This window comes from Rhinichthys klamathensis, unplaced genomic scaffold (assembly GCF_029890125.1).
Source record: "Rhinichthys klamathensis goyatoka isolate OS25496 unplaced genomic scaffold, OSU_Roscu_1.1 h1tg000180l_1, whole genome shotgun sequence".
In the NCBI taxonomy this organism is placed as follows: domain Eukaryota; kingdom Metazoa; phylum Chordata; class Actinopteri; order Cypriniformes; family Leuciscidae; genus Rhinichthys; species Rhinichthys klamathensis.
The window spans coordinates 636487-663578 of NW_026606708.1; the positions used below are offsets into that span (position 1 = coordinate 636487).

General features: G+C 38.0%; 1 protein-coding gene across 1 annotated transcript in view; it reads left to right on the forward strand.

Annotated features, from left to right (window-relative positions):
* The first annotated feature begins 996 nt into the window (after positions 1-996).
* slc16a1b (solute carrier family 16 member 1b) overlaps positions 997-27092 on the forward strand; it is a 35654-nt gene continuing 9558 nt past the window's right edge. Inside the window, exons 1-2 of the mRNA XM_056260887.1 lie at positions 997-1101; positions 18112-18405. Of these exons, the coding sequence (XP_056116862.1) occupies positions 18189-18405 (217 nt within the window). The 5' untranslated portion in view covers positions 997-1101; positions 18112-18188. The remainder of the gene's footprint in view (positions 1102-18111; positions 18406-27092) is intronic.

Consider the following 27092-nt stretch of genomic DNA (forward strand, 5'->3'; position numbering starts at 1 on the left):
ACATTAACTAGTCTAAAAACATTAGGGATGTACCGATATAAAGAAATTGGCCGATACTAATAACCGATAATTCTTCAAATTTGAAAGCCAATAACCGATATATTGGCCGATATTTTTGAAAGTCTGATTTCAAAAACAAAAGTCTCACCATTAAAAGCCATGTCCCAAGCACACAATTATAATGTTCTCATTATAATTTTATGTATATGACAGACTTGTGCTGCATATGTCACACTTAACTCTGTATTTTCTTTTTCTTTTTAAGTGATTACAATCATATTTGCAATTCAAAACCATCATGGTGAACAGTGCGCATCTGAAGAAGTGTCTCAGCGGAAGGAAATAATCCATTATTTTTCGGCTTAGATATTTCACCCAAATTTTCTTATCGGCCCGATAACGATAACATTAAAAAGGAACATATCGATAGATACCGATATGGCGGCCGATATATCGTGCATCCCTAAAAAACATCCTAAGGATGTCTAAACATACTTTTAAACAATCATTTTGCTTGAGAAGTAATCTTGCATAAGAAAATCAATGTCTTATCAAGGGTAGCTAGCAAAAGTAAAAAGAAAAATACTGGAAGTAAAAAGTAGGCCATCCACATTAAATTGTAGGCTACTTGAATATCTTATGCATTTTTTTCTTCTGAATTTAACATATCTTGTTTAAGAATGATTTGATATTTTATTTTAAAACGCGACCAAAATACTTTTTTACACGTTTCAGTGTTGGGCTCAACTTGTTGAACTTAAATTACTTCCAGATTTTTTCGTTATCTTTAAAAAGGCAATGGGGTTGTAAATAACATATAGCATTAGCCTCAAATGGTCCCAGTGAAGTTTTAACATCACGTTCAAAGTCATCATAACTCCTCAAATGTCCTTGTAACTGGAGACTATATTACACTGGCGTTAGTTGTGCGCATGCGCAGCAGCAGGGTTTCTATCATAGTCGAGGGGATGGGTTAAGTCACAGTCACACCACATATCCACGCAGGCATTCGAGCTGTCCATGCTGCTCGGTGAACCGGGAGCTTACATCACAGAAGGATATCGCACACTTGGAACCGGAGTTGGTGAATGAAACGCGCAGGTATGTGTTTTCCGTGTGTATTTACAGGCTGTGTACCACTAGTCCTGCTGGAGAGAAAGGCGGTCCATTTAAAAATGCATTTTGAGCTTTAGAAGAACACAATGAATTAACCTGATCTCTGGTGGTGCGAGCACACTCTCTTTGTGATTCATTCGCGATGTTGTAGTGCGCTCAGACCTGCAGATTGACAATTGTGGCCATTTAAGACGGGCTGTTGAGTGAATAGGGGGTTTGTGACCCTCCAACACCGAAACAGACCCTTCTCTCACAGACCAAGAAGTGGGTCTCATTTATCACGTTGTTCGCTGTTCTCGCCGTTTAAGTTTATCGCCACTCACGCGTGTCGCGCGCTCACGTGCGCAATGAAGGATGTGGGGTGAAAAAATATAATGAATTAAAACCGCATCTGTTCAATTGCGGATATATCCTTTTGTTTTATCATTTTTATAGTTATCTGAAGATTACTTTTTTGCTTTCACTCAGTCATTTAGTCTTAGTGACTAAATGTGACTACTTTTGTGACAACTTTTGGTCTGAGTTGCTTGGTGACATTGGTTGAGAAGAAAATACAAACTGGGCAAATTACTATGAAAATCAAGCTACTATGAGATGCCTAACCTTACCTAGATAAGTTTTTGAGCTTCAGAGGCATGTGCTGTGTTTGATGCCTTCAGATGCTTTTTAGGCAGGCATATCACCAGGTTTTGAGACATTGAGTAGCTTGATTTTCATAGTAATTTGTCCAGTTTGTATATTTCTTCTCAACCAATGTCACCAAGCAACTCAGACCAAAAGTAGGTAAGAGAAACACTGATGGTCTGAATTTTAAAAACACACTGCTTGTTTTAAGCTAAATTAGAGCTCTGCTTCCATTCGTGAGAGGAAACCGACACTTTCACTAAACAAATAAGAAGTTCTCAGAAAACTTCACTTTGCTCCACTCATATATTTGGGTCAAAATTCTAACTGTAATTTATATAGGGATTCCTATAGGGACTGTATTTATAGGGGTATCCATTTTCACAGTGGATTCTAATGAGCAGAATCTGATTTAGTTTATCAGCTTTTTATTGCAGGGGAAAGTTTCAACATCTCTGATATTTCATCATGAGCTTATTGGTATCATCAATGTTGCAAGCTAATCTCATGAGGTTAAATGTAGGTCGCCAAGTCACCTCAGATTGAATCAAAAAGATCTCTACTCAATTTAGGAGAAGAAGGTTGGTAGAGAGATGTCAGTCAGGTCACACTGTTATAAGGGCACAAATGGTGCCTCTCTGAACTCGGTGGTACTATCAGAAACCTGATATGACTTTGTCTGGAAATGGAAATCGGGCAGATGCACACACAATCATTACTTAAAGTCCCACTCCGATCATATTTTGAGCTATTTTTAAACATTCCCAGTGGTCTTTAAATTATGATTATGCCATTTTTAGCCAAAATCACAAAACCTGTGCCGTTTTCTGGGACTTCGCTTCAGCAGAGCGGCAGTAGCTCATTAGCAATTCGCCTCTGTGTTGTGGGCGGAGCCGTTGGCACGGAGATGACCCTCCCCCTGCCCGTTGCTGAGAGCTCTGTCTCTCCTGCTAGCTTACACCCCCAATACCGGTGTGGCAACAGTATTATATACACGTTAATTATTATTATCCGAAGTTAATCAAAGTTATTACCGATCACCGATCATTATTTCACTCCAAGACGTCGCGTGTGGAGACGCCCAGTGGAGTTACTACGTCACAACTCCAGTCTATTTTAGCCGGCATTTTAGCGTCTGCTACTGATTCACAGCCATTTGAATGTAGAAATACTCAGAAATACAACTTTGAGCTTATTTTTCTCAAGGTATGTCCTCTAACATCAGAAAAATGCCACAAGAACATGTTAACACCTAGAAAAACATTATTTTCATCGGAGTGGGTCTTTAACAAAAGAGTAACCTGAAATTATTTCAGTAGTGATGAATTCCAGAAGGCTTCTGATGCAATTTCATTTCCAACTTTGACCCACGTTGAGAGTGTAAAGATAATCTCCCTTCAATAAAACTGCGTATGTAATGTTTAAGTCCATTTTAATGGGCTGTTATGTGGTGTTTGAGATCTAGTTGGCTGACTTAAAGTTCAGCGGTCACGTCTGATTTGTAATTGATCAAAGGTTCACACAAGGGCAAATGTTGAGGATGTGGGAGAAAAACGGGTTTAGCAATTCAAAAGAGTCACAAGACCAATCAAGAGCACATAATTGAATGATTTGAGTTGGATGCCAAACTGTCAACATCAAGCACACACTGATGGATATTATATTTCATTACAGGTATTGTTTAGTGCTAAGTTTGTTATTATATTTCTTTTCATGTATAGTTTGTTGCTAAGACAAGCCACAAACTTATTATAGTGCCAGTCTGTGGTAGTTCTTTGGCAGGTCAACGTGTATAGGCTCACAGTGGTGGTTTGTGTGTTTGTGGTTATGTGCCCTGTATGAGGTGGCAATTGAATATGACAAAGGCCGTTCTATTGTTGGTAGGGATGCACGATATAGGATTTTGGCCGATATTCGATATGCCGATATTTTCAAACTAATTTTGCCCGATACCGATATATTTGTATTTTTTTTAAGTGCAAAAAAAGCTTATTAAAGCTTCTATTAATGTTCTCAGTCAAGAGCAGTGAGTGATTTCCTCTGTGTTTTGTTGTTTTATTAACATTAACGGGATAGTTCTCCCAAAAATTTAAATTGTCATCATTTACTCTCTCAAGTTTCTTTCTTCTGTTGAAATTATAAAAGTTATTTGGAAGAATGTGGCTAACCAAACAGTTGCTGTACTCCAGTGACTATATTTAAGCACAAGAAAGAAATGAATCCAGGTTTGAAACAACATTAGATAGACATAATTTTTATTTCTGGGTGCAGTATCTCTTTAAAGACAAGCGGCAGAATATTATTACTGTCTCTTTAAGAACTGCACGCGAGTAACGCGACGCGTCTAATATACACGCATTTGACAAGCAGATTTTCTCTGTTTGCTTTCACTTTAGACATAACCAACTTTGTTTATGTAAACCTTGTGTGTATTTGACAGTATCAGCGCAATAAGACTCGAAAGATTAGTCCAGTATGCAGGCGCTGTGACAGGCTTTTAGTTCCTGTGAGCGTCGGGTGTAACGCGCTCAGAAAAGCGGATGTTAGAACAGCGCATCAGCACGTGAATGACATGTTTACCTAGCAAGACTTTGACGCACATGCAAACAATGAACTTTTGTGAATTGCGGTGTCCCGTGAGTGTAACTCTACCTCTGCGTTTACATGTGATGTGATGTGAATGTACGTCGCGTTGTACAGTATGTTGAGATGAAGGCGCCAGAATTGAACTGATAGAATGCACGATACTATGATTTTTCTTCAAAAGCAGATAGTGGAGACATTTTAATCGTCCACGATCAAAAACCGTGAGACGCACAGCACACCCCTAGTTGGAAGTTTAAGTTGCTGGCGCTCATGCTTCGTTCACGGTCGTCACGTGCGCATAGGAAACACGCCACCCTATCGGCAAGACTCATCGGCAGAAATATTCATATCGGCCGATGCCGATGATGGTCATTTTAAGCTTTTATCGGCCGATACCGATGTTGTCCCGATATCATCGTGCATCCCTAATTGTTGGCTATTATGAATGCCACAAACTCACTGTTGCATGTCAGAAATTTTGACTGCATCCACTCTTTAGAGTGGACACTCAAATTCAAAGTCAATGGTTGTGACATTCATGGCACGACTCGGCTCACTTTACTTTGGCTCGGCTTGCTTTTCCACTGCAGTTTAGTACCACTTCAAAGTGGGTGGGATTATAGACTGATCGTTATAGTTGTGCCGCCACCTTGTCTACTGACCACGATACAGCCATTTTTTTTCAAGTTGCGTGAACCAGATTAAAATCAAAAGGGAATTTGAATGAGAATGGAGTACAAGGGGGGGGGGTGTATGGTTAGGGCCGGTCCATCTGGCTGTTCCACTGTTCTCTTGGTGGTAAATGTTAATTCTATTGATATGCACACTAGGGATGCTCCAATCGATCGGCCAGAGATCGGTATCGGCCGATCTTCACATTTTATGACTCGATCGGTACTCACTAAACTTGGCCGATCTCACAAACCGATCACAATTTGATTAGGCCTACATCAAAACGTGAGAAGGTACATGATGCGTGGGGACTTAAATGATTTGGCAGTCATGTCATCGCTGGTGTGGAATTGCTATGAGGTGTCGAGAAACAGCTATTTGCCATGTATGTTTCAAAGGAATCTCATGTGGAGGAGCATTGTCCTCCAGAGAGATCAGCTTTCTGAAGAGTAGCTTCGCTCGCTCAGTCCACACAGCGTCGCTCGCTCAGAACGCCCGCAGTGACGTGCTGGTTAGGAAATATGTGAAATAAATTGGGCTGCCCGTGCACGACTAAAGTTTTTTTTCTAGTTGACTAGTAGTAATTCATTTAAGCCATTACTGCATATTTATATTAATTTAATTAAATATATATGGGAGAAAATACTAAACCATAATGAGCGTTATCGTAATATTGCCTATATGCCGCATATCAAGCGCATGCATAGGCCTAAAGCTTGCCACAAAGAACCGGCAAAAGTAATGTTTAAGCAGCATGGTACATTTGAATTGTTTATTAATAAACTAGTGTTTTCTGGCTGCAAAGATACAGTTGGCGACGACGCCATCTTCGCATGTAGTGAACGCGCCTATAGAGAGAAATGCACACTTCATACGGATAGACTACATAAGCAGAGAGTAGGCTACCCCATTTCTTATCGATTTGAATGGTTTTTTTTTAAAGCATTTCAAGCTTTCTATACGTTCTCAGGTCTGTGAGGCAAGTCATTTATACGCTGAGTTTCGGTTCATTTATGAGACGCGTTCACCTCCGTATCCTATATTGTCTGCTATATTTCGCTTCTTATTTATTAAATCCAGCCAATTGGTTGATGAAACATTGATTGAAATTAAGGTAAAAATTTTTACAAAACGAAATTCACTTTAAAAAATGGCTTTCTACAAAACAAAACTTAATTAAGTGTCAAAATCATGTCTGACCCACTCCAAATGTCTCCTTATATATTGGGCATCTTATGATCCTATCTTACCCATCTCATGCGGTTCCTTTTTCATATAATCAACATAGATGAAATTAAAAAAAAGAACATTATATTATATAAAACAAATATGAAATGTATATTTACGTTTTTAAGTTATATTTAGCCTAAACGTCAGACCACTCCGCTTTTCTCAGTTTTGTGGCCTATGCATGTGTGCGTGCATATGGGGGAGGGGTGCGATTTTCTAATAATAGCCAGCTACAGTCTCTTCGAATATTATTTTTGCTCGAAATGCCCATCCCTTCTAATGAGTAGGATCAAACTACTCCAATTTGTTCTTTTAGGAGTTTAAATTATTTAGTTATTTAATTTTTGTCCTGCTCAGACTTGTATTGGACAAGGTTTAAGTTATGACTTCTCTATTTTAGGTGATTAAATGTTTATGTTGTCCTCCAAAGTTTACTATTGGACAATGTTTAATTTAAGCCTGTGGGCTGCATCAGACTGCTCCATTTTGTTTGTATTTATCATTGTCTTATATTAAGTAGCCTATATTAAGCATCGGTATCGGGATCGGTATCGGCCGATCACCATGACAAGAAATCGGCTATCGGTATCGGCTGCAAAAATCCTGATCGGAGCATCCCTAATGCACACTCTTAAACACTTGTCAAAACCCTTAAAGCAGTGGTTCTGAACCTTATTTTACTCCAAGGCACGCTTTGTCCACAACAATATTCGAAGGCGCTATAATATATTTATTCATAATTTCTACTCATTAAATATTTTAGAGCTTTGCATATCTTGTAAAATGTGTTCATTATAAAAATATATTATGAAAAAAGATTTTATTAATGTACATGAATTGTACAGGTCTAGAAATCACACTTTTAAACTGAGGCTTCCTCATGAATCCTGGTTTTAGACCATAGGAATCCTGGTTCTTCAAAGACATTTTTTTTTTACGGGGTTGAATTCAAATAAATATCTTGTATGGATTTGGATGCACGATATATCGACTACCACCATATCTTATCAACCGATTCATGTTCATTTTTGATGTTATCGACCCGATAAGAAAATTTGGCTGATATATTAAAGCCGATAAATTATTTCCTTTAGCTGAGACATTTCAGATGTGCACTGTTCACCATGATGGTTTTGAATTGCTTGAGATATGATTGGATAGAATGAATTTTGTTCTGTTCCTCACACAAAGTTATTGTATGACTCAAGAACTTGTATAGCAAATATAGCATGTTTTGAATGGACTACTATTATTATGGTACTTTTTAGAGCTTTTTTGCCTTGAAGCTTAAAAAGCTTCAGTCCCCATTTATTGTCCTTGTCAATGTAATTTTCATATTATTGCTTTAACTCTGAGAGGAAGAGAACTCTATCGCAGCCTCTCTTCACATGTAAAGGTTTAGTGTGGTTTAGTCAAATGTTTCCTCGTCAGAGCCCTGTGGAGACAGACGTTGCGTATATCAGTCAGAAACCAATGAATGTTGGGGGAGTGTTTAAACCCACCTCTCAGGACTCAAGACTTTGAAGGGGCAAGTGATTTTAATGTCTTTGTAAGTGCCCTGTGAAATTGTTTTAATGGTTATTACTTACTGTGTGTGTGCTACTTGTTTCACCCGTTAATAATTGATCAGGGTCATAAGAAGTTAAGAACGGCTCTTTCTATGAATGAATGATTGTGGGCCCACTTTTAGATTTCCTTTGCTCAGTATAACGCCTGAACCGGTCTGTTTTCAGAAGTGTGTGTACTTTGGCAGAGTGTGTGGATGAATAAAGCATGTCACTCAGTACCATCCTTTTTGCTCTACTGAGAGTGAGAGAAAAGGGATTGTGAAAAATGCCATCAGTCTGATAGACTTTACAAGGCATTTGGCTTCAATGAACTGTAAAACTTGTAGTTCACAAAATTTAAAATGCATGTAAGCAAAACTTTGCTTAATGAACAGTCTGGTTTCTGATTGGAGGCCACACTACATACATTATGATGCAGATTTCACGGGTGGTTCACTTATGACACATAGGTGTTGGGCGTTCTCTATCAGATTTCTTAAGAAGAGGAAATGGTTTGAGGATTTCTCCAGGGTTGCAAAAATATACAAACAAATGACCATGTCATATTTTTTTTACTCATGTTGTCGTGTCATTGCATATCATTCCGTATGGCTTCCTTTTCTAATGTGGATGAATGTGGAGTTAAGCTTTCAGAATTCAAAGTACCATAAAGGTATGGACCATACATCATAATTCTTCTGAAGCCATACAGTAAATGATCCGTTCATGAATCCGTTCTCTCATGAGCCCACCAAAGAGAGAAGATTTTCATTGAATATAGACAATATCAGTATCATGTTCGGAAGACTTAGATTATTGCGATACTTTCGTTTAAAAAAAAATTCAGAACCTTTAACACTCCTTTGTAATTTCTTTTGTGGTGTTCCAAGTCATACAGGTTTGAAATGACATGTGAGTGAGTGTAGTTTAGTCATACTGGTTTAGTTCAAAACAATTGAGTATGTCCTTCTCTATTTGCAAAGAACTTTTGACGTAAAGTCTTTAACCTAAAAGATTGTACTCCAAGGCATATTCATTTTATCACACTTTCCCCCCTGACTTTTTGATCATTAATGACTAAACATTAACACTAAATTTTCCAGACCAAGAAGTTTCAGGAAACGATCACTTCCTCCTTTTGAGATGCAGCCAGATGTCATGCATCAGTTGTCTTTGGTGAAATAAGATAATTCACTTCAAGTTTACACTGCTATAAACTAACAACCCTTGATTCACACCTTGGCAATAAAATCACCATTGGCTAGTAAAACATTTTTGGTTACTCACCAGACTGATATACTGTTTATATTTATATATATACACACACACACACACACAAAATGGCACAGGTTTTTAAATATCTAAACGTACACTCTTAACATCAATCAAGCATTATATTATGAGAATCAAGCAATACAGTATTTAATGATTGAACTTAATTAGGAAAATTCAACTAAATAAACTACACCACGGTCCCACAATTTCAACGTCACCATCACTAAGCTTCCGACAACTCTTTCAGTTTTTATCTAAAAACATTTTCCCAGAATGTTTCAGTTAGAATAGTTTGTAAGAGCACAATTATAAGCATAACTCAAGCGCTCATACAGTATTTTCACTCGCTGAACACTCTATCTATGCTAAACTTATACTTAGCCTCTTAACACACACTGGCGAGTAAAATCTAAGAATCTATTAGCCAATGGCTAATAATATAAATTTTTTAGTCGCCCATATTGAAGATTTAGTTGCATATGTGAGTGATTTACTCGCATTGTAGAGGGTTGTGATAAGCTTTAGTACAGCTCATACACCGTATACTACCTGCTTTGTTTTTAAATAGTGCATGTTTAATGTTTTAAAAAAGTGGAGTCCCAGTTTACATCTTAAAAATAAATACGCTTTTGCGTTATGTCTTAACTCTGGGCAGTCAAATCATGAGTCATATGAGCCATAGACATTGCAACATCTCATATCCATCCATCACACTCAATATAAAAGGTAAAATAGAGCACATTGCATCGTGGGATACAGTATTCCCCCACATGTATACAGATACGTTATCTCAGTAACGAAAATGTGTACTTAATGCAGCAATAGTAAGAAAAGTATATTCTTCTAAACATAGCTGAGGGCTCTCATTATAATGGCAGCTGTAAACTGGTTGACCAGACCAGAGCTCTAGTCTAGACAGCTGAAATTGGCCATATCTAAAGTCTCATAGTCTCAAAGTGGGTGACTATGTATTTCTTTTGTTTATCTACCGTGATCTTTCTTATTACATTGGTCATTGGCCTTTCTGCATTAATGTTCTGTCTTTTAAACATTCCACAGGAAGATGCATTTAATGTTTACAGATGTTTTGATTAAGGAGGTTGGATTGAAGGTTTATTTATATCCAGTAAGGCAATCTATTTAAAATTCTTGGGATTTTGTTATTCTTTTGAGCATCTCAGAAATGCATATTCGTGTCTAGCATATGAAGTTTTAGGTTTTTACTTTTATGATGGGTTTATTTGTAGTGAACTGTTTTGTTCAGTGCCAGAGAGGACTGATGTTCACAGGAAGATCCAGTTCTACTAACTTCTGTTAAGAACCATATGGCATTTGGAAGGTAGACTAAATGTCACCTGCGTAAAACAAATGGAGATTATGTATCAGGGACACCGTAGGAAGTAGGGCTGCAGGATATTGAAGAAAAATGTGATATGCGATTACTTGTTAAATAATGTGATATTCGATATGCGATATTGCTTTAAGTGTGTAAAATACATTTAAATTATATTTTAAATATTTAAACTTAAAAATGATATAACTAATATGTTTCACATTCTTTCTGGGAAAGGAAATCAACACAACTTCTGAAAGTGAACAACAGTGTTTTAGCATTACATAAATAGTAATGTCACAAATCTGACAATGTAATTTTAACATCAATGTAAACAAACAAAACAAAAACTATTTAAATAGCCTACTATTTAAAGTGTCAGACAGCGCGAGTTGCAGTGAGTTGTTTTCCGCAGCTTATTGAGCTTAACTCAAAAGTAAATCACACGTAAGTAACAGTCATGTGCCCAGTCTATTCTTTGCTATATGCGTCGACCTAAAACTTTGAATCCTATTAAAATGTTTCAGATATCGCTAGCCGTTGTTTTATCGCTATCGCTATTATGCATAGCTCGATTTGCATTACGATATGTACATTTGCGATATTTCAATAATTTCTATATATCGTGCAGCCCTAGTATAGGAAGTGAAATTTCTTTCAGACTTATTTAACCATTAAGCCATAAAAAAACTAGGGAAATGCATCTTATCATTTTTTTATACTTGAGTACTTAACAGATTAATCACCAGAGTACTTATTTTTAACTACCTGACAAGTTAATATGAGACTTTCTGTGATGGTTGGTGTTACACAGTATTCGGCCATACACGGTTTACTTTACTTGCCCAACGCAGTCGTTGCCATCGTGGCCTAATGGTTAGAGTCAGACTGGTAACCCAAAGGTTGTGGGTTCAATTCTCAATACCGGCAGGAAAGGACTGAGGTGGCCTTGAGCAAGGCACCTAACCCCTAATCGCTCCCTGGGCGCCACAGCAAAATGGCTGCCCGCTGCTCTTGGTGTGTGTGCCCACTAGGACTGGGCAAAAAAAATCGATTTTTAGATTAATCGTTTTTTAAAATGTGGTCGATTCAAAATCGATTCTCAACGGCCACGAATCGATTTTTTCCATATTCAGGGCTCGCGGTGCTGCGTCTTCTCACTCTGCACAAGGCAAGCGCTGCAGGCGTCGATACACACTCGTGTTTAGGAGTCGGGACATGATTCACTTGCACAATCGGGCAAGCATTGCATCGTAACTAACGTTTATCATTTTCACGTCTTTTTTAAGTTTTACCAGTTTAAACATTCAAGCAATTTTAAACTATCCTGTGCTCGCGAACTCGTGCATGTTTTTCATTGCGTGCACAAACAGTAAAGCCTAAATCCGCCTCACAAACAGCTCGCCAGTAACAAAAGTTCTTTTTGCGTGTTTTTAACTGTTAAAGCGATATAATCCACGAAAATGATGTCAAAACTCTGGTCTTGGTGAGTATGTAACCTCGTAAAGACAGTCTGTTATGTCTTAAATAAGCATAAAACGCGTGTGACAGACAGTATAATGAAACAGTAATGGATCCGTGCACTAGTTCTTAAAGTGAACGCAGCCATATGTGTCTGTCATTAATTTTGTTGTCAAAACAACAATTGTAAGGAATCAGAATTAATAGCCTATGTATTTAATTCAGTCAGGAATTAGGCCTATTCTATTGTATTTATTTGTGCTACTTTTTTCAATTTAATTCAAAGATCGAAATCAAGCTTCCATGTGTTGCATAAACTCTTAACAAAAAAATTACCCCATTGTAAAAACAAACATTTAGGTGAGATCAATATAATAAAATTTTTTCTAAAAAATGATAACTGATATTTAGACTGAGATTTGTGTTACATCTATATTCATTATAGTCGAATCGAGAATCGAAATCGAATCGAACTGTGAGCTTGTGAATCGAAATCGAATCGAATTTGAACATCTGAATCGATACCCAGCCCTAGTGCCCACAGTTTGCAGTGTGTGTGTGTTCACTACTCACTGCAACTAATGTGTGTGCTCTAACTTGGATGGGTTAAATGTAGGGATTAAAAGCAGAGGACAAATTCTGAGTATGGGTTACCATACTTGGCCTTCAACACATGACACTGTCACTGCGGCACTGGCCCCACTGTCGTTTAGCTTTTTGTAGAAATAAAAACCATTTTGTTTAATTGGACAAAGGATGCTACAATTATAAACTGAAAGTATCTGCTCTGCTCCATACAGCAGGAGTCAGATTTCACTTATTACGTGATGAGAGAGAGTAAGGAAAGATGAGATGAATGATGGCGATGGCGGAGGATTTGGTGCGCAACAGATCCCTGATTGTCATTGGCAAAAATCTCATCTTGTAAAATGTGCGTTCAGTGCCGCTGCTCCATATACACATATTAGACACTCTATCATGAATTCACATTCTATCTGAAATGAACTGACATTTCAGCCTCCAAAGAATTTCACTTAAAATGTCCTAATTACATTTAAGGGCGTTTTCACACCTGAAAGTCCGCACCAAGGTCCGAACCAAAGTTCACGTTTTGATACATTTTATACTTTCAGAAAGTTTTGGTTTGGTTTCACACTGCAATTCTGCGAGCGCACTAAAGAACTTTACGTGACATACTTGCGTTGCGTCCTGTCGTCATCATCTATGTGGGCTGCACATTGATTGGTTTTGTAAATGGACGTGCGTCTGACGTCAGCGTGTTGTCAATTCGGCGGGTAACTTTGACAACATGAGTGAACAGACGCATATCGTTGCAACTATATTGTTATTTTTATGGGATAATTACCTGCAGCACCAACTATACACAAGGCTAGTTCAAATGCGCCAAATGAACGTCCTCGTCGTGCGAACATTTTATCGTCGCCGGCAGGAAAGGAGGAGAAGACTGCTAGTTGACTTCTTATTATGTCATCAGACCATACTTCAATTAAAAACCTCGTCTCCTCCTCTCCCCATGTGCTACACGGCTCATTTTTCCTGCCACCTTCTGTTTTTCGGATATGCGGGAACCACCAGAACTTCCTGTAAAAGGTCCGAAAGTCCGAACCATACAGAAACGGCTTTCACTCTAGAAACGAACCAAACCTTTGTTCAGTTTGATCCGGACCGAGATTACCTCTTTTCGTCGGACCAAATTTCATCTGTTTGGTCCGGACCGTGGTCCGGGGGAGGTTTCACACCTGTAATTTTGATTCGGACCAAACTGAAAAGTCCGAAAGTCCGGACCAAACAAGGTAGGTGTGAAAGGGCCCTTAGTTTCAGAGAGCAAAGTGAAAATCCATTGAAAATGTGAACAGAATATGGAATAACATTATCATAGTGTGTATGCAAAATGATCCATGTTTAATGGGATTTAATTAATGCTGGCTGATGATAGATCATCTATTGACCAACTAGTCGACCATTCTTCTGACTTATCCCAACTTTAGATTAAACGCAGCACCTGACCTACTCTGAGAGGGTAAAAATGGACATCTGCTTCCTTTTAGTGCTGATCTCTTGTCTCTTGTAAAAAGCACAAAACCGTCATCTCTCAACCTATGACTACTAGTCAATATCCTGTACAGCTCCCAGTAGAGAAACATTAGGCCATAACCTCTTCGGTTGAGACTGAGTCTGACTGATATACACAGATCCACTGTGGAGGGCATTTCATGACATCCACAGACTCTCAGGAGACCGCTGAACCAGCAGCCTGTCCAACACTGAAGTCTCAGGAGGAAAGAGACTCTTCATGGCTTAATTGGGCCATACTGAAGCATTCTGGGAGATTTACAGGATATTTAATATTAGACATGGTCATGGTCCAAGCAGTTTTTAAACCGAAATGATTTCCACATAAATATGGATGCATGCATTGTGTAGATGTTTTAATAACATTGTGCTGATTTTAAATTCATTTCTGACTCCTGAATATTACAACATGGTTTGCAGTAACCAGAAGTATTAATCTTTGCTTATTTGTTTTTGCTGGGTTGTCACACTTTATTAATGATTTAAAAAATAACTTTATGGCAGTTAAGCTACACTGCCCTTACGAGGGCATATACGAAGTCAGCGGAAAACAAAAATGCTTATTTTAGATATCTTGAGGTTGCAACACACACGCACATTAGTTTTTCCTGTACCAGTTTTAAGTAAGATTAAATGCATACGTTTCCAGAGGATTAGGAATGCACAAGTGTTATGTATGAGTTGATCTGGCTCCAGCTGATCTGGTATTCTGCTGGGGTTTTGGCCCCTCACAGGTCTCGAATGGAGTGTGTTAGGAAACAGATCAGCACTTTAAAGTGCTCAAGCCTACAGATTTTTCCAGACTCAGGAGTTTTGTCGACATGTGATTGTCCTCATTAACCCATTGCGCGTGGCGTGAGTGAAAAAGCAACTGGGCATCCAAGTGAAATTGAGCATTTATTGCAGCTCTGTTTTACTTTCTATGTGCGGTCTGTTATTTCTCATAGGAAATGTTGTTTTGTGTGTGTGGTACAGTGAAAAAAATACAAATCAGCAAGTTATGAAGATGATTGACAGATTTGCAGACCATTTAGGATTAAGAGGAGGGGTTAATGCATCACTTCATTGGCAAACCAAACAGAGGTTAGTCTGTAGTCATCAATAAAACATCACAAGGAACTTGGAGAACGTGGGATCACAATGCTCAAGTCTCCATTCTCAGTTTGTTTCCAGAACAATCCAGCTACTGTGTCTGAGCTTGTCTGACCACAGATGTTTGTACATTTGATGGCATTAATACAAGATGAAATCACATTCACATACTGGATTGAAACAGTCACATGCAAGTTGACATGAAATCGAAATTGTCCCTTTTACTTTAATGCATATTATTCCAAAGAAAATATTTGAGTCTTTTGTAATATTTAATCTCAACTTGTTGTTCCTCTCAAATTATTTTTCTTTCTGATGTCATTTTTCATGCATGCTATTTTGATTGTTAATTTTTATTATTATTATTAAAAATATTAAGAATTTAAATATCTTTTATAAGGGGTTGTAAGCAGCTCTTGGGCAGGATATTATGCTGTGTGAACCAGACTTTGTTGTTTGTCAAAAGTTTGTCTATTCAAGACTAGAGCTGTGTCTAGTGGCAGAATGACAAGAGCCGTTTCCCACTAGAACAATATGTAAAAATGGAAAAGTGTCTTAATTTTGATATCTCTTATTTTTATTGGCTTAATGTGCGGTAACACAGTTAGTCTCAGTTCGACCCTCTTGAATGTTTGGCACATCATCATGTATTTGTTAGTGTCAGCTGCTATCTGGAAAAACAACCCTCACTGCAATATTTATGCCAAAAATCCCTGCTCTGCACTCTATTTCACCAACAATTACCCAAAACTGCTAAATCTCTCTTTCATCCTTTGAATGGCAGGAGTGTACTGTACACTCTCATGCTTTTACCTTCTTCAGACATGCAACAGCAGGCCTTGACAATTCCCATGATTCTGCAAATACCATATGACCTTATTAATAAACCGGTTTTAACATAAAATGAAACTACATTGTCATGATTGCTCAGAGATAACATAACCTAGACTAATAATGTGGTTAAAAGGATTTACTCACCCTCATGTCATTCCAAACCTGTATGACTTTTTTCTTCTTCTGTGGAACATAAAAGAAGATATTTTGAAGAATGCTGGAAACCAAACAGTTTGTTTTCCCATTGACTTCCACAAAAAATACAATGGAAGTCAATGGAAACTGACACTGTTTGATTACCAACATTCTTCAGAATATCATCTATTATGTTCCACCGATGAAAGTCAGCCATACAGGTTTGTATTGACACATGAGAGTGTGTAAATTGATAGTTCAGGGCTATTCCTTTAAAGGTGCTGTTTGTAATTTGTTTGGGGGCTGTGCTAAAACGTAAAAATACCATATGTTCGCAGATATTTAGGACACATGCTAGGTTCACATACTTTTTTCTAAGAAAAGAATGCTACAACCAGTAATTCTGCTTTGAAATGTGTATTCCGTGGCGGAATGTTTGTTTTTGTTTTGGTACGTGTGATCCCGCCTACTGCCAATATACCCAATACGCTGATTTCACGCAGCCGTTATTTTGAAATCGAAAGCGAGGCTCCGGTGGGAAGAAAACCGGAAGTGCCGCCTTTAATCACAGGAGAGTCGCAAATGCGATGGCGCAGAAAATAAAAAAAGAAGCAGGAACGAACTACGGTATATACATATCCTATATTGGATAACATCCAATAGTGTAAATCGCGGCTTCAGGTTGGTAGTCCAAGGCATTGTTCAGTTGTTTATCTTTACTTCCGGGGTTCTTACCACCGGAGCCTCACTTTCGATTTCAAAATGGCGGCTGCGTGAAATCAGCGTATAGCATTTCGGGTTGCCAGTTGGCGGAAAACACGGCGTATTGCAGCATTGAAAGCCAACAAACAAACTGGGTCAGAGATCGCAGATTCTACCTGACCTAAAAAGCCATGGCATTCATCTAAAAAGTTCTATGACCAGAGGCACATTTGAGGCACAATATGTAAACATTTTTTATTTAAAATATTAAAAAAAAAACACTAGAGCAATGTTAATTAGTTGACTTGTGTACTTGCATTATCCCAAATGTTTCCAACAATGTTTAAATCCAAAGAACTTATAATTGTTGCATAGCTCAACAATATTGTTTGAACTTGTTTTTTTTTTTTTTTTTTATTTACCACAAGTTACATATTTATACCCAAAAAGTAAATTAGAAAACACTATTTTGTCAAGTGGCTTGCATAGCATAATCAGAAAAGGCTTTATTTTTAGTAACAGTAATACATACAGCTTTTTCTCCACCATGCAATTATTTTAAAACATTGTCTTTTAGCAACATAAGTCATCCAGCTTTTATTAATATGATATTCTAATATCGATCTAGCTTACTACAGTGTGCAAAAAGTGTCTCATATATTAGCCACAAGGCACAGAGTAATGTTAACATAATCAAATGTATTTTTATTATGATTGTTTTGACCAAGTAAAACAGTGCTTCGCTTAAACAGTAGCCCCTGAAGTGCACGTGTCACCCCACACATTATTACCTCACGGTAGTTGCATCATAGCAGCTATTTGAGTTCTGAGGTAAGTAAGTTCTGCCTGAAGCAACAAAGAGAGGACTTAATTAAAATGGGACTCCTTACCCACATCTGTTTTATCCTCTCTGATATATGACCCTTCCTCCTATCTGAGGCCCTGGCAGTGATTTAGCCTTTACCCCTCCAAGCACACATACCAGCCTAGACCATGACTTTCATGCTCAAATAAAACTATTCTGTGCTCTAAAGGCAAAGAGAGTCAGAAAAGACTGTTTGTGTGTGAAGGCATTTGTGCCAACATCTCGGTTGTTTTGATGTTTCTAGGTCTCGTATGTTTGTGTGTTTTGACATCAGCTCTGTTAAAGAGTAACTAACTATAGCAGTTACGCTCAAACTACAAGCTGTTTACACTGTTTTTGTTCACGCTTTGTTCATTCACATGCTGTACTCTTGCTCTGTCCGCGTGGATAACTTTCCCTGAATTGGATCTTGTCCAGTGTGATCTACAACAGAGTCTGACACAGTTCACAGGGTTAGGGTTGAGATCTGTCATGTGAATCATCTTATTTCAGTCTATGCTTGTGTGCCTATAAATCTATAAATCCTTCTCTTTTTCTCCTCACAGACTGATCCAGTTTGCTTGAAGCTCAGCTGATTCTTTCTCTTCTTCGTCATCATCCTCATCAGTGTGTGTGTGTAAAGATGCCGCCAGCGACAGGAGGGCCGGTAGGCTACACTCCTCCCGAGGGCGGCTGGGGCTGGGCAGTGGTAGTAGGGGCCTTTATCAGCATTGGCTTCTCCTATGCCTTCCCCAAATCCATTACGGTGTTCTTCAAAGAGATCGAGGTGATTTTCGATGCCACCAGCAGCCAAGTGTCATGGATCTCATCAATCATGCTGGCTGTCATGTATGCGGGAGGTCAGTTTTGTTTTACTACTTTCACTTCTGTCCTGCTTGGTACGTAAAGTCCCCCTGTCAATGATTTAATTCCTTCAAATTCATCTTTGATCACCAAAATGGCACATTTAAACGTTTTTTTTTTCCTGTGAAAAAAAAATTTAGTCATGCCTTGAAATAGCTTGAATGTAACTACACCCTTTCTTCATTTACTATAAATCATTTAGGATCATTTAGTATAGTATGAATATGCAAATGAGCCCCGCCTCCACTCACTCATACAGGTTCGTCTACAGGTCGATGTATCAGAATGGTACCAGTATCAGAATTAGGTGAACACGACAACTCCCATGATTCCATGCTCCATCACTGCATCATCATGTTACATCGTTGTTATTGTTTTGAGTAAACAGCCTCTAGTGATGAAACTTACATACTTCAGTTCGTAATTAGGCTTCCCATTAAATGCACAGTAAGTAAACATCTCACCCACTTGATATCACAGCTTTGTCATGTCGCATTCAAACCTAAAATTACTTGAAAACATAATTTGTGAGGGTTTTTAGTGCCTGCAAACTAGGGATGGTAAGATTCAAATAAGTGTGCATCGGATACAAGTTGGCATTTGTATGCATCGTTTCTAACATCTGCATCGGTAAAAAACGATTTATTCATATATAATTATTAGTAGATGCGCTATACTTTTACTATTTAGAAAGTGACCAACATTTTATTATGTAACTGCTGCGTTCACACCGAACGCAAATTGAGCGTCTGGAGCGAGTGATTTCCTTGTTAAGTCATTGTAAAGACACGTTGACGCGGGTCTGGAGGTCCTGCGGCGCGAGACGTTTAACGCGGTGCACTGGACACGATTTCGCCTCATTTGCGCGTCCAGTTCGACTAGATTGATTTCTCCTTTCTGAACTGTTGCACAAGCGCGTTCTCTCATCACGACTGCTGCAGCTGCTACATGAATATGACGTATCACAACACTACGGAGTGCGAGGCGTGTCCTGAGAGTCACCCACCTTTAAACCTTAAAGTAAGACATTAAGTTAATCTGGTTTACAGAAGCCTGTGACTGCAAATAATAGTTTTCATAGATGTATATTTTTACATCTGAATACAGTTATGAAAGTATGGAGCCCCCCTAGTCCCACTTTGTCAAAAAAAATTATTATAACTATCTCGTGGCCTCAAGATAAGTAACTCGTGGCCTCAAGATAGTATCTCGTGGCCTTAAGGTATCTTGAGGCCACGAGATACTATCTTGAGGCCACGAGTTACTTATCTTGAGGCCACGAGTTACTTATCTTGAGGCCACGAGATACTTATCTTGAGGCCACGAGTTACTTATCTTGAGGCCACGAGATACTTATCTTGAGGCCACGAGATACTTATCTTGAGGCCACGATTACTTATCTTGAGGCCACGAGTTACTATCTTGAGGCCACGAGTTACTTATCTTGAGGCCACGAGATACTTATCTTGAGGCCACGATTACTTATCTTGAGGCCACGAGTTACTATCTTGAGGCCACGAGATACTATCTTGAGGCCACGAGATACTATCTTGAGGCCACGAGATACTATCTTGAGGCCACGAGTTACTATCTTGAGGCCACGAGTTACTATCTTGAGGCCACGAGATACTATCTTGAGGCCACGAGATACTAGGCCACGAGATAGTTATAATACATTTTTTTGACAAAGTGGGACTAGGGGGGCTCCGTATGAAAGACCTGTTTGTGAAAGTTTTTTATTTATGTTTATTGGGTAACACTTTACTTGAAGGGGTGTACATAAGACTGACATGACACCTTCATAACCATGACATGACGTATGTCATGAATATGAAGTAGGGTTTATGCATGTTTATGACAACTGTCATTAAGTGTCTTTCGCTCAATAATGACATTTTGAATGCAAATATGACATTGTTTAAGATGTCTTTGTTATGACACCTTGACATAAACCATAACATCATAACCTGTCAGTGTCTTTGTCATGACAACTTGACATTAAATTAAATTAAACTGTCATGTGGTTGGTTTTGACACTGGCTGTCATAAGGCCATTATAACTGTGTCATGAATATTTTTCGTGACCTCAACTACAGTGGTACAAATTTAATTTGTCATTAAACAGTTATAATGGCTTCATGACAGCCAATGTCAAAACCAACCACCTGACAGTTTAATGTAATGTTAACCAATAAAGCTAAGTGGTTTCTTAAGTTTGATAATTAATCTGCTATGTCACGTTTATGACAGGTTGTGTTGTCTTAGTAATGTCAAGTTGTCATGACAAAGACACTGACAGGTTATGATGTATTGGTTTATGTCAAGGTGTCATAACAAAGACATCTCAAACAATGTCATATTTGCATAAAAAATGTCATAATTGAGCGAATGACACTTAATGACAGTTGTCACAAACATGCATAACTTCCTTCATATTCATAACATGTGTCATGTCATGATTATGAAGGTGTCATGTTAGTCTTATACACACCCCTTCAAGTAAAGTGTTACCGTTTATGGTTTGTTAAAACAGCACCTGCTTTTATTTAATCTTTTGGTTTTGTGAAGAAATATGAAAGAATATGCGTTAAAAGTCAGATGGCACTTAAGCTACTTTATGATTTGCTGTATGTCTGAATAAAAGAAATAAAAGTTAACTATCTATACCATATTGAATTGCATAGCATCATATTTTTCTCCATTGCATCGTATTACATTGAATCGCATCGTGTTGAATCGGATCGCACCGCATCGTAAGAGTAGTGAATCGTATTGCATCGCATCGGTAGCTGCTTAGATGTATCTTTAATGTATCGTATCGTTGGCTGTGCATCGAGATGCGTATCGCATCGGCCTCAGCTATGGAGATGCACATCCCTACTGCAAACAGCTGTGCCGAAAATATGAACGCAACACGCTATATTGTAGATTAAGCTTTTTCCCATAGAAAACCATTAAGAAAATGTTTGCATAGAAAAAACAATGGAAAAGCAGTGCAGTTGACTGTTAAAAACGCATTCTGTGTGAATATCCTACTGTTTGTAGTGATTGAAATACTGAGGTAGGTGATATGGATCGAAAGTAACCAGAACTGGTTTGTTCACATACATTCGTTTTCCTTCTTTTGAGAGGTGATCTAAATATTCGTGGCATGAAACAGATGGAAAATAGACTGTGCTGCAGTTCAATGGATGTGTTGCCCTCCAGGTCTCCGCACCAGCCAAGGACTAAAAACTATTAGTTGTTCAATTCTGAGTTGTGTAAAGGCCCGTTCACACCAAGGATGATAACGATAAAGATATAGTTCTAAAAATCATTCTAAATATAAGAGAATAGAAATAGAGCAGTTTCTGTTTCAAGAAACTGCTGAAGACATATCTTTTTCGGCAGCACTTGATTCAGTAGAATTAACACTTTCTCTTCTATTCTATTCTAAAAAAAAAAAAAAAAACTGCACTAAAATTAAACTGAGAGGGGTTATAGCACTTACGTATTGTTGTCCTACTGTTAGTTTAACTGCTTCTATTGTTCTCATTTGTAAGTCGCTTTGGATAAAAGCGTCTGCTAAATGAATAAATGTAAATGTAAGAGAATAGCTGAATCCACTCCACAACTATAATGATAATAGCACAGGGAAACGATATTGTTAGAATCGGATAAAAACAGTGACAGCCAATCAGAATCCACCAAACATTAAAGAGCTCGAGCATTTAAAGTGGTAGACGACAAAACTGCAGTGCGCGTTTATAATAAACCGAACATTTATATCGTCTGCTGGTGTGGACACTAATATAGTTATTTTTATAGTTATCGTTTTTGGTGTGAACGAGCCTTAACTATCTCTCTCTAGCTGTTTTGTTTCTTCTGTGTTCTGGTAGAGTAAAATAAGGTCAGATCTGAAACACAGCTGTGTGTTTAAACAGGTTTTCATATAATGAAGCTGATTAGGTAAATGTAGGTTTAAACTAGTGTTCCTACCTGATGTTCTAACAGGCAATCACCCAGAATGCTGTGCTGATTTGTCATTAGACTGTTAAAACACACTTCTTTACTTCTATGAATTTTTGGTTTAAGGTTTGAAAAGTTGCTCAGTCACTTGACACTGTAGTAGGGAAGATACAAACGTACATAGTATGACTAATATTTGCAGTCAAATACCACGTCAGAGAAAATGTGGATGAGTACACTGTAGACTGATGATGTCACTTCCTGGTGTCAAACGTGTCTGTGGTTTCCACCACACACTTATATCTGACTACATTAGGTTCATGTTGCTTTGCACGTAGCCTGAACTCAACAAAGAGGCTCTTCCAGTCACCCATAACCTGAGAAAGGCAGAGCGGGGGTTGGGGGAGAGAAAGATAGTTGCTCTGTTCTTTTTTCCTTCTTGTGAACCAGTTGTTGTAAATTTGACTGAATTTAAAAAAGTGAATGTTTGAAAGGAAAAATGTAGTTTAATAAATCTTTTATTATTAAATACATTTAATTTATTTAAAAATAAAAATTAAAAATAAAGTTTATGGAAATGAGCATGTGCTGCAACCTAATGAATCAATCTTTATTACTTTCTATCCTTTTTTTTCATAAGGGGTGGTCACACTAATCAAAATGATTTCACTGCTATACGGTATCATTCAAAAGTTAGGGGTCAGTAGGTTTTTTTTAAATACTTTTAATAAACAAGGATGCATTAAAAAGGTGATCGAAAGTGACAGTAAATACATTTTATTATTTGAAATGTAAATCTTTTGCAACATAAATCCTGTTCTTTTGAACTTTCTATTTATCAAATAATCCTTAAATTGATTTACGGTTTACAAAAAACTATTAAGCAGTCCAACTGTTTTTAACATTGATAATTATAAGAAATGTTTCTTGACAACCAAATTAGCATATTAGAATGATTTCTGAAGGATCATTTGACACTGAAGACTTTTAACATTTCACAATTTTACCGTTTTGTCTAGAGTTTTTTTTTCCGTTTTTTTTTTTTTTATCGAATCAATTCAGCCTTGGTCAGAATAAGAGACTTCTTTCAGAAACATTTGGAAAAAATCGTAACATCCCTAAACTTTTGAATGGTAGCGTATGTTGTCTGCCATTTATTAAAAAAAATACAATGTTAATGATGCATTAAAAAAAATACTCCCTTGACATTTCCAAACATGCAGCTTCTCCTAATGAGTAAAGTTTATCTAAACTTTCAAAAATGTGTTTCTTTTGTCTTTGATTTTACCAATCTGTGACTTTTAGACCCTCTCTTGGTCAAACAAATTGTTGCCATACAATTTGCAGGTGAGAGTTCACCATATGTGAACTTTGGCACACTAAAATGAGAATATCCTATACCATTTTCAAACTTCTTTGGTCTGCTGATCACATTTGACCTGAAATATTTACTTAAAATTCCCCTTGGGATTATAAGTTGTTCTCAGTTCTCTGATGTCGGTTAATGGTCACATGACATGCTGCAGGTAAAGAAAACAATATTAGATCTTTGTTTCCTAATGAACCCCACTCTCTAATAATGCTGGGTTGTTTCAGCCCATGTTTGGGTAAAATATGGATAAACCAAACAGTTTTGTCCATATTTGACCTAAACATGGGCTGAAACAACTCGGCATTTTTTTAAATCATGTTCTGTACATATGCTTTTGTATATGAATAAATGAAAGAAATTGATTTGAACACAATCTAGTGTGGTGGCCCTTTTGTCCTTTACTTTTATTCAAGGTCTGGACACTTCTCTTGTTTTGACTCATGTCAGCAGAATTTATGTAATATAATATCTCTTTGTGTCATGTATTGAGTCAGTAAAAAGGTATTCTGCATCTGCACACTCTAGTGTTGAATGCGATAATTGCAATTGCACAGTAAAGACGTGTTCAAGATGAGCTCCGATCTGAGTGTCTTTTTTCTTACGGTTGTGTAAAAACATAACAGAACCCATGACGAGATTTAAAAGGACCCTGTCATGCAGCAAACCACAAAGAGTGGAAGCATTTGTGTCTATCCTACCTCAAAAGTTCTGCAGAGTTGCTTGCTTCGGATGGAGGAGGGGACAAGCAGGCCTTACGTACCAGGAATAAAGTGCAACAGAAATTGTCTAAAGGAGAAACAAAAGAGAGAAACGGAAATGTCTGGGTGTGTCGGACAGATGGATGCTTTTGAAAGTACATACAACCTCTTGCGCAGTTTAACTGCACCAGTAAAGCCAGCAGAGAAAACATTCAAAGAAATTGTGGAGGTGCTGCAAACACATTTGAATCCAGAGCCCTTGATACTCACGGAGCGCTTTCGCTTTCATAAGCGTAATCAACAAAAGACAGCATCAGAATCGGATAGGGGTGTAACGATATACATGTCACAATTCGATACAAATCACGATACCAAACTCAAGATACTATACTATCACGATATTTTAAGCCAAAATAAGACTTTTTTTTAAATTACTTTATTATTATTAAAATATTATTATTATTATTATTATTATATAATTATCAGGACCCATAAATATTCCCCAATTGCATTATTATACTTTTTTTTTTTTTCTCACACAGTATTCTTACACAGACAAGCCGCACACACAGACTCTCCCGGTGCTCGCTATGTCCTGCCTCTCCCGCTATTAAAGCACTATACATATAAGAATAAACCATCTAAAATGCTTTGAATAATACTACTAAAACTAAATGTGATATGGTGATTTTAAATTGTTTGCTTTCAATTTGAGGAGTGCCGTTCCAGCGCAAATGCGCTTCAGATGATCAATGCAATCAATCACATTTGTAATCGCAAGAAAGCATGTCAAAACTATTTCCAAACTGTAAATGGTTAGTTCATCCAATAATTAGGGCCCGAGCACCGATGGTGTGAGGACCCTCTTGGAATTGCTCTATTTATTAATTCTACATTTACTCACTCTCATGCATTTGAAAGTCTGTGTTTTCTACTGCACGTTGTAAATCTGTTCATCATATAAAGCCATGGGTCTCTTCCAAGTCTGACATTTTTTTGGATTTTTAAGTTTTAGAGGAATGGATTTTAAATGGAAGGACATCAATTTCTCAGGTTTCATTAAAAATATCTTAAGGGTGAGTACAGAATTTACATTTTTGGGTAAATTATTGCCTACCTTATAAATACGCTAAGCTGAGCCTTGGATAAAACTAACTCTATCGCAAATTATATTGCTTACATCAAGGATACATATTGTTGCATTTTTATATTGCGATATCTTGATGTAACAATGTATCGTTAAACCCCTAGTATAGTATAGTAGAGTACATGGCAGAGCTTAGGCTCGCAGAGCACTGCCAATTCGGGCGATGGGATGTCTGACTCGATCAGAGTTAGCCTTGTTTGTGGTCTGCACAGTGAGCACACAAGTGTCTCCTTACTGAGTCGCCATCTCTACTGAGACAGCCGCGTTAGACGCGCTGGATCTGCAAAGAAAGGCAACAGCTGAATGTCACGTAAACGAATTTGCGACAAAGCTAAGTGAACAAGGAACGGTATGTTACATTTGCAAAAAGAAATTAAAAGGTAAATTAACTGAATGAATCAGACTCCGAAAACTCTATGGCAGGCTTGTCATACATTGAGCTGCATTCCCTTAAAGAGACGGATCACAAAATGATCTGGGTGACTCCAATTATTGAAGGGGTAAAATTGAAGATAGAACTTGACGCAGGATCAGCGCTGTCAATATTATCATACACGGATTACAAAGACAATTTCGACAAACTCAAACTAAAATGTACTTGCGTAATGATCAAGACCTACACCGGTGTGAAAATTGCACCCATGGGAAAATGAAGTCAGACCAAAATGTGAAAAGAAAAGGTGTGTTTTAGATCATTATGTACTGAAAAAGGGTGACGTACATCTGTGCAGGACAAACTAGAGCGTGTGCTTGCGCAATCCGCACAAGTTTTCCAAGGTGGCATTGGAACACTGAAATGCGTTAAAGCAAGGTGTATTATTAAGTCTGGCAAAATTTCACAAGGCATGGCCTGTACCATATTCGGTACGCCCAAAAGTGGAGGCTGAGCTAAAACGACTAGAAAACCAAGGAATTCGGTCTAAAGGAAGCTGGACTGACTGGGCAACACCTATAGTTCCAGTTGTCAAGAAAAGTGGTGATGTAAGAATTTGTGGTGACTTTAAGGTCACAATTAACCCAGTCTTGCATCTTTGCGTCACTATCAGGTGGGCAATGTTTTTCAAAAATTTATCTTGCCCAGGTTTACTTACAAATGGAGATAGAAGAATCTTCAAAAGAAATACCTTACAATAGACACGCATAAGGGTCTCTTCCACTACAACAAATTGAATGCTGTTCTTGAAAGGCTTGAAAGGGCTTAAGCTTGATATGGGGGAGTGAAGAAGTTTAATAAGTATTTGTATGGGTACCATCAGAGCATGTGAGCGGAGTGGAGCGGGAGCGAGCGGGGAGCGCGAGCGGGCGGATCTTGGACAGAGCGCAGAGCGGCATTTTTAAAAGGATGGAGCGTCGCCCTATTTCCCGCTCCAATTTTGCTCCGCTCACACCACGAGTCTGACTCCACGTCTTTTCCCCGCCTGGCTAAAGAAGCTCGCATTGTATTCAGCATCCCAATCGGGTCTGCGAGCGCAGAGAGGGTTTTCTCCGCAACCACTGCATGAGTCTGAAGCCTCAGAC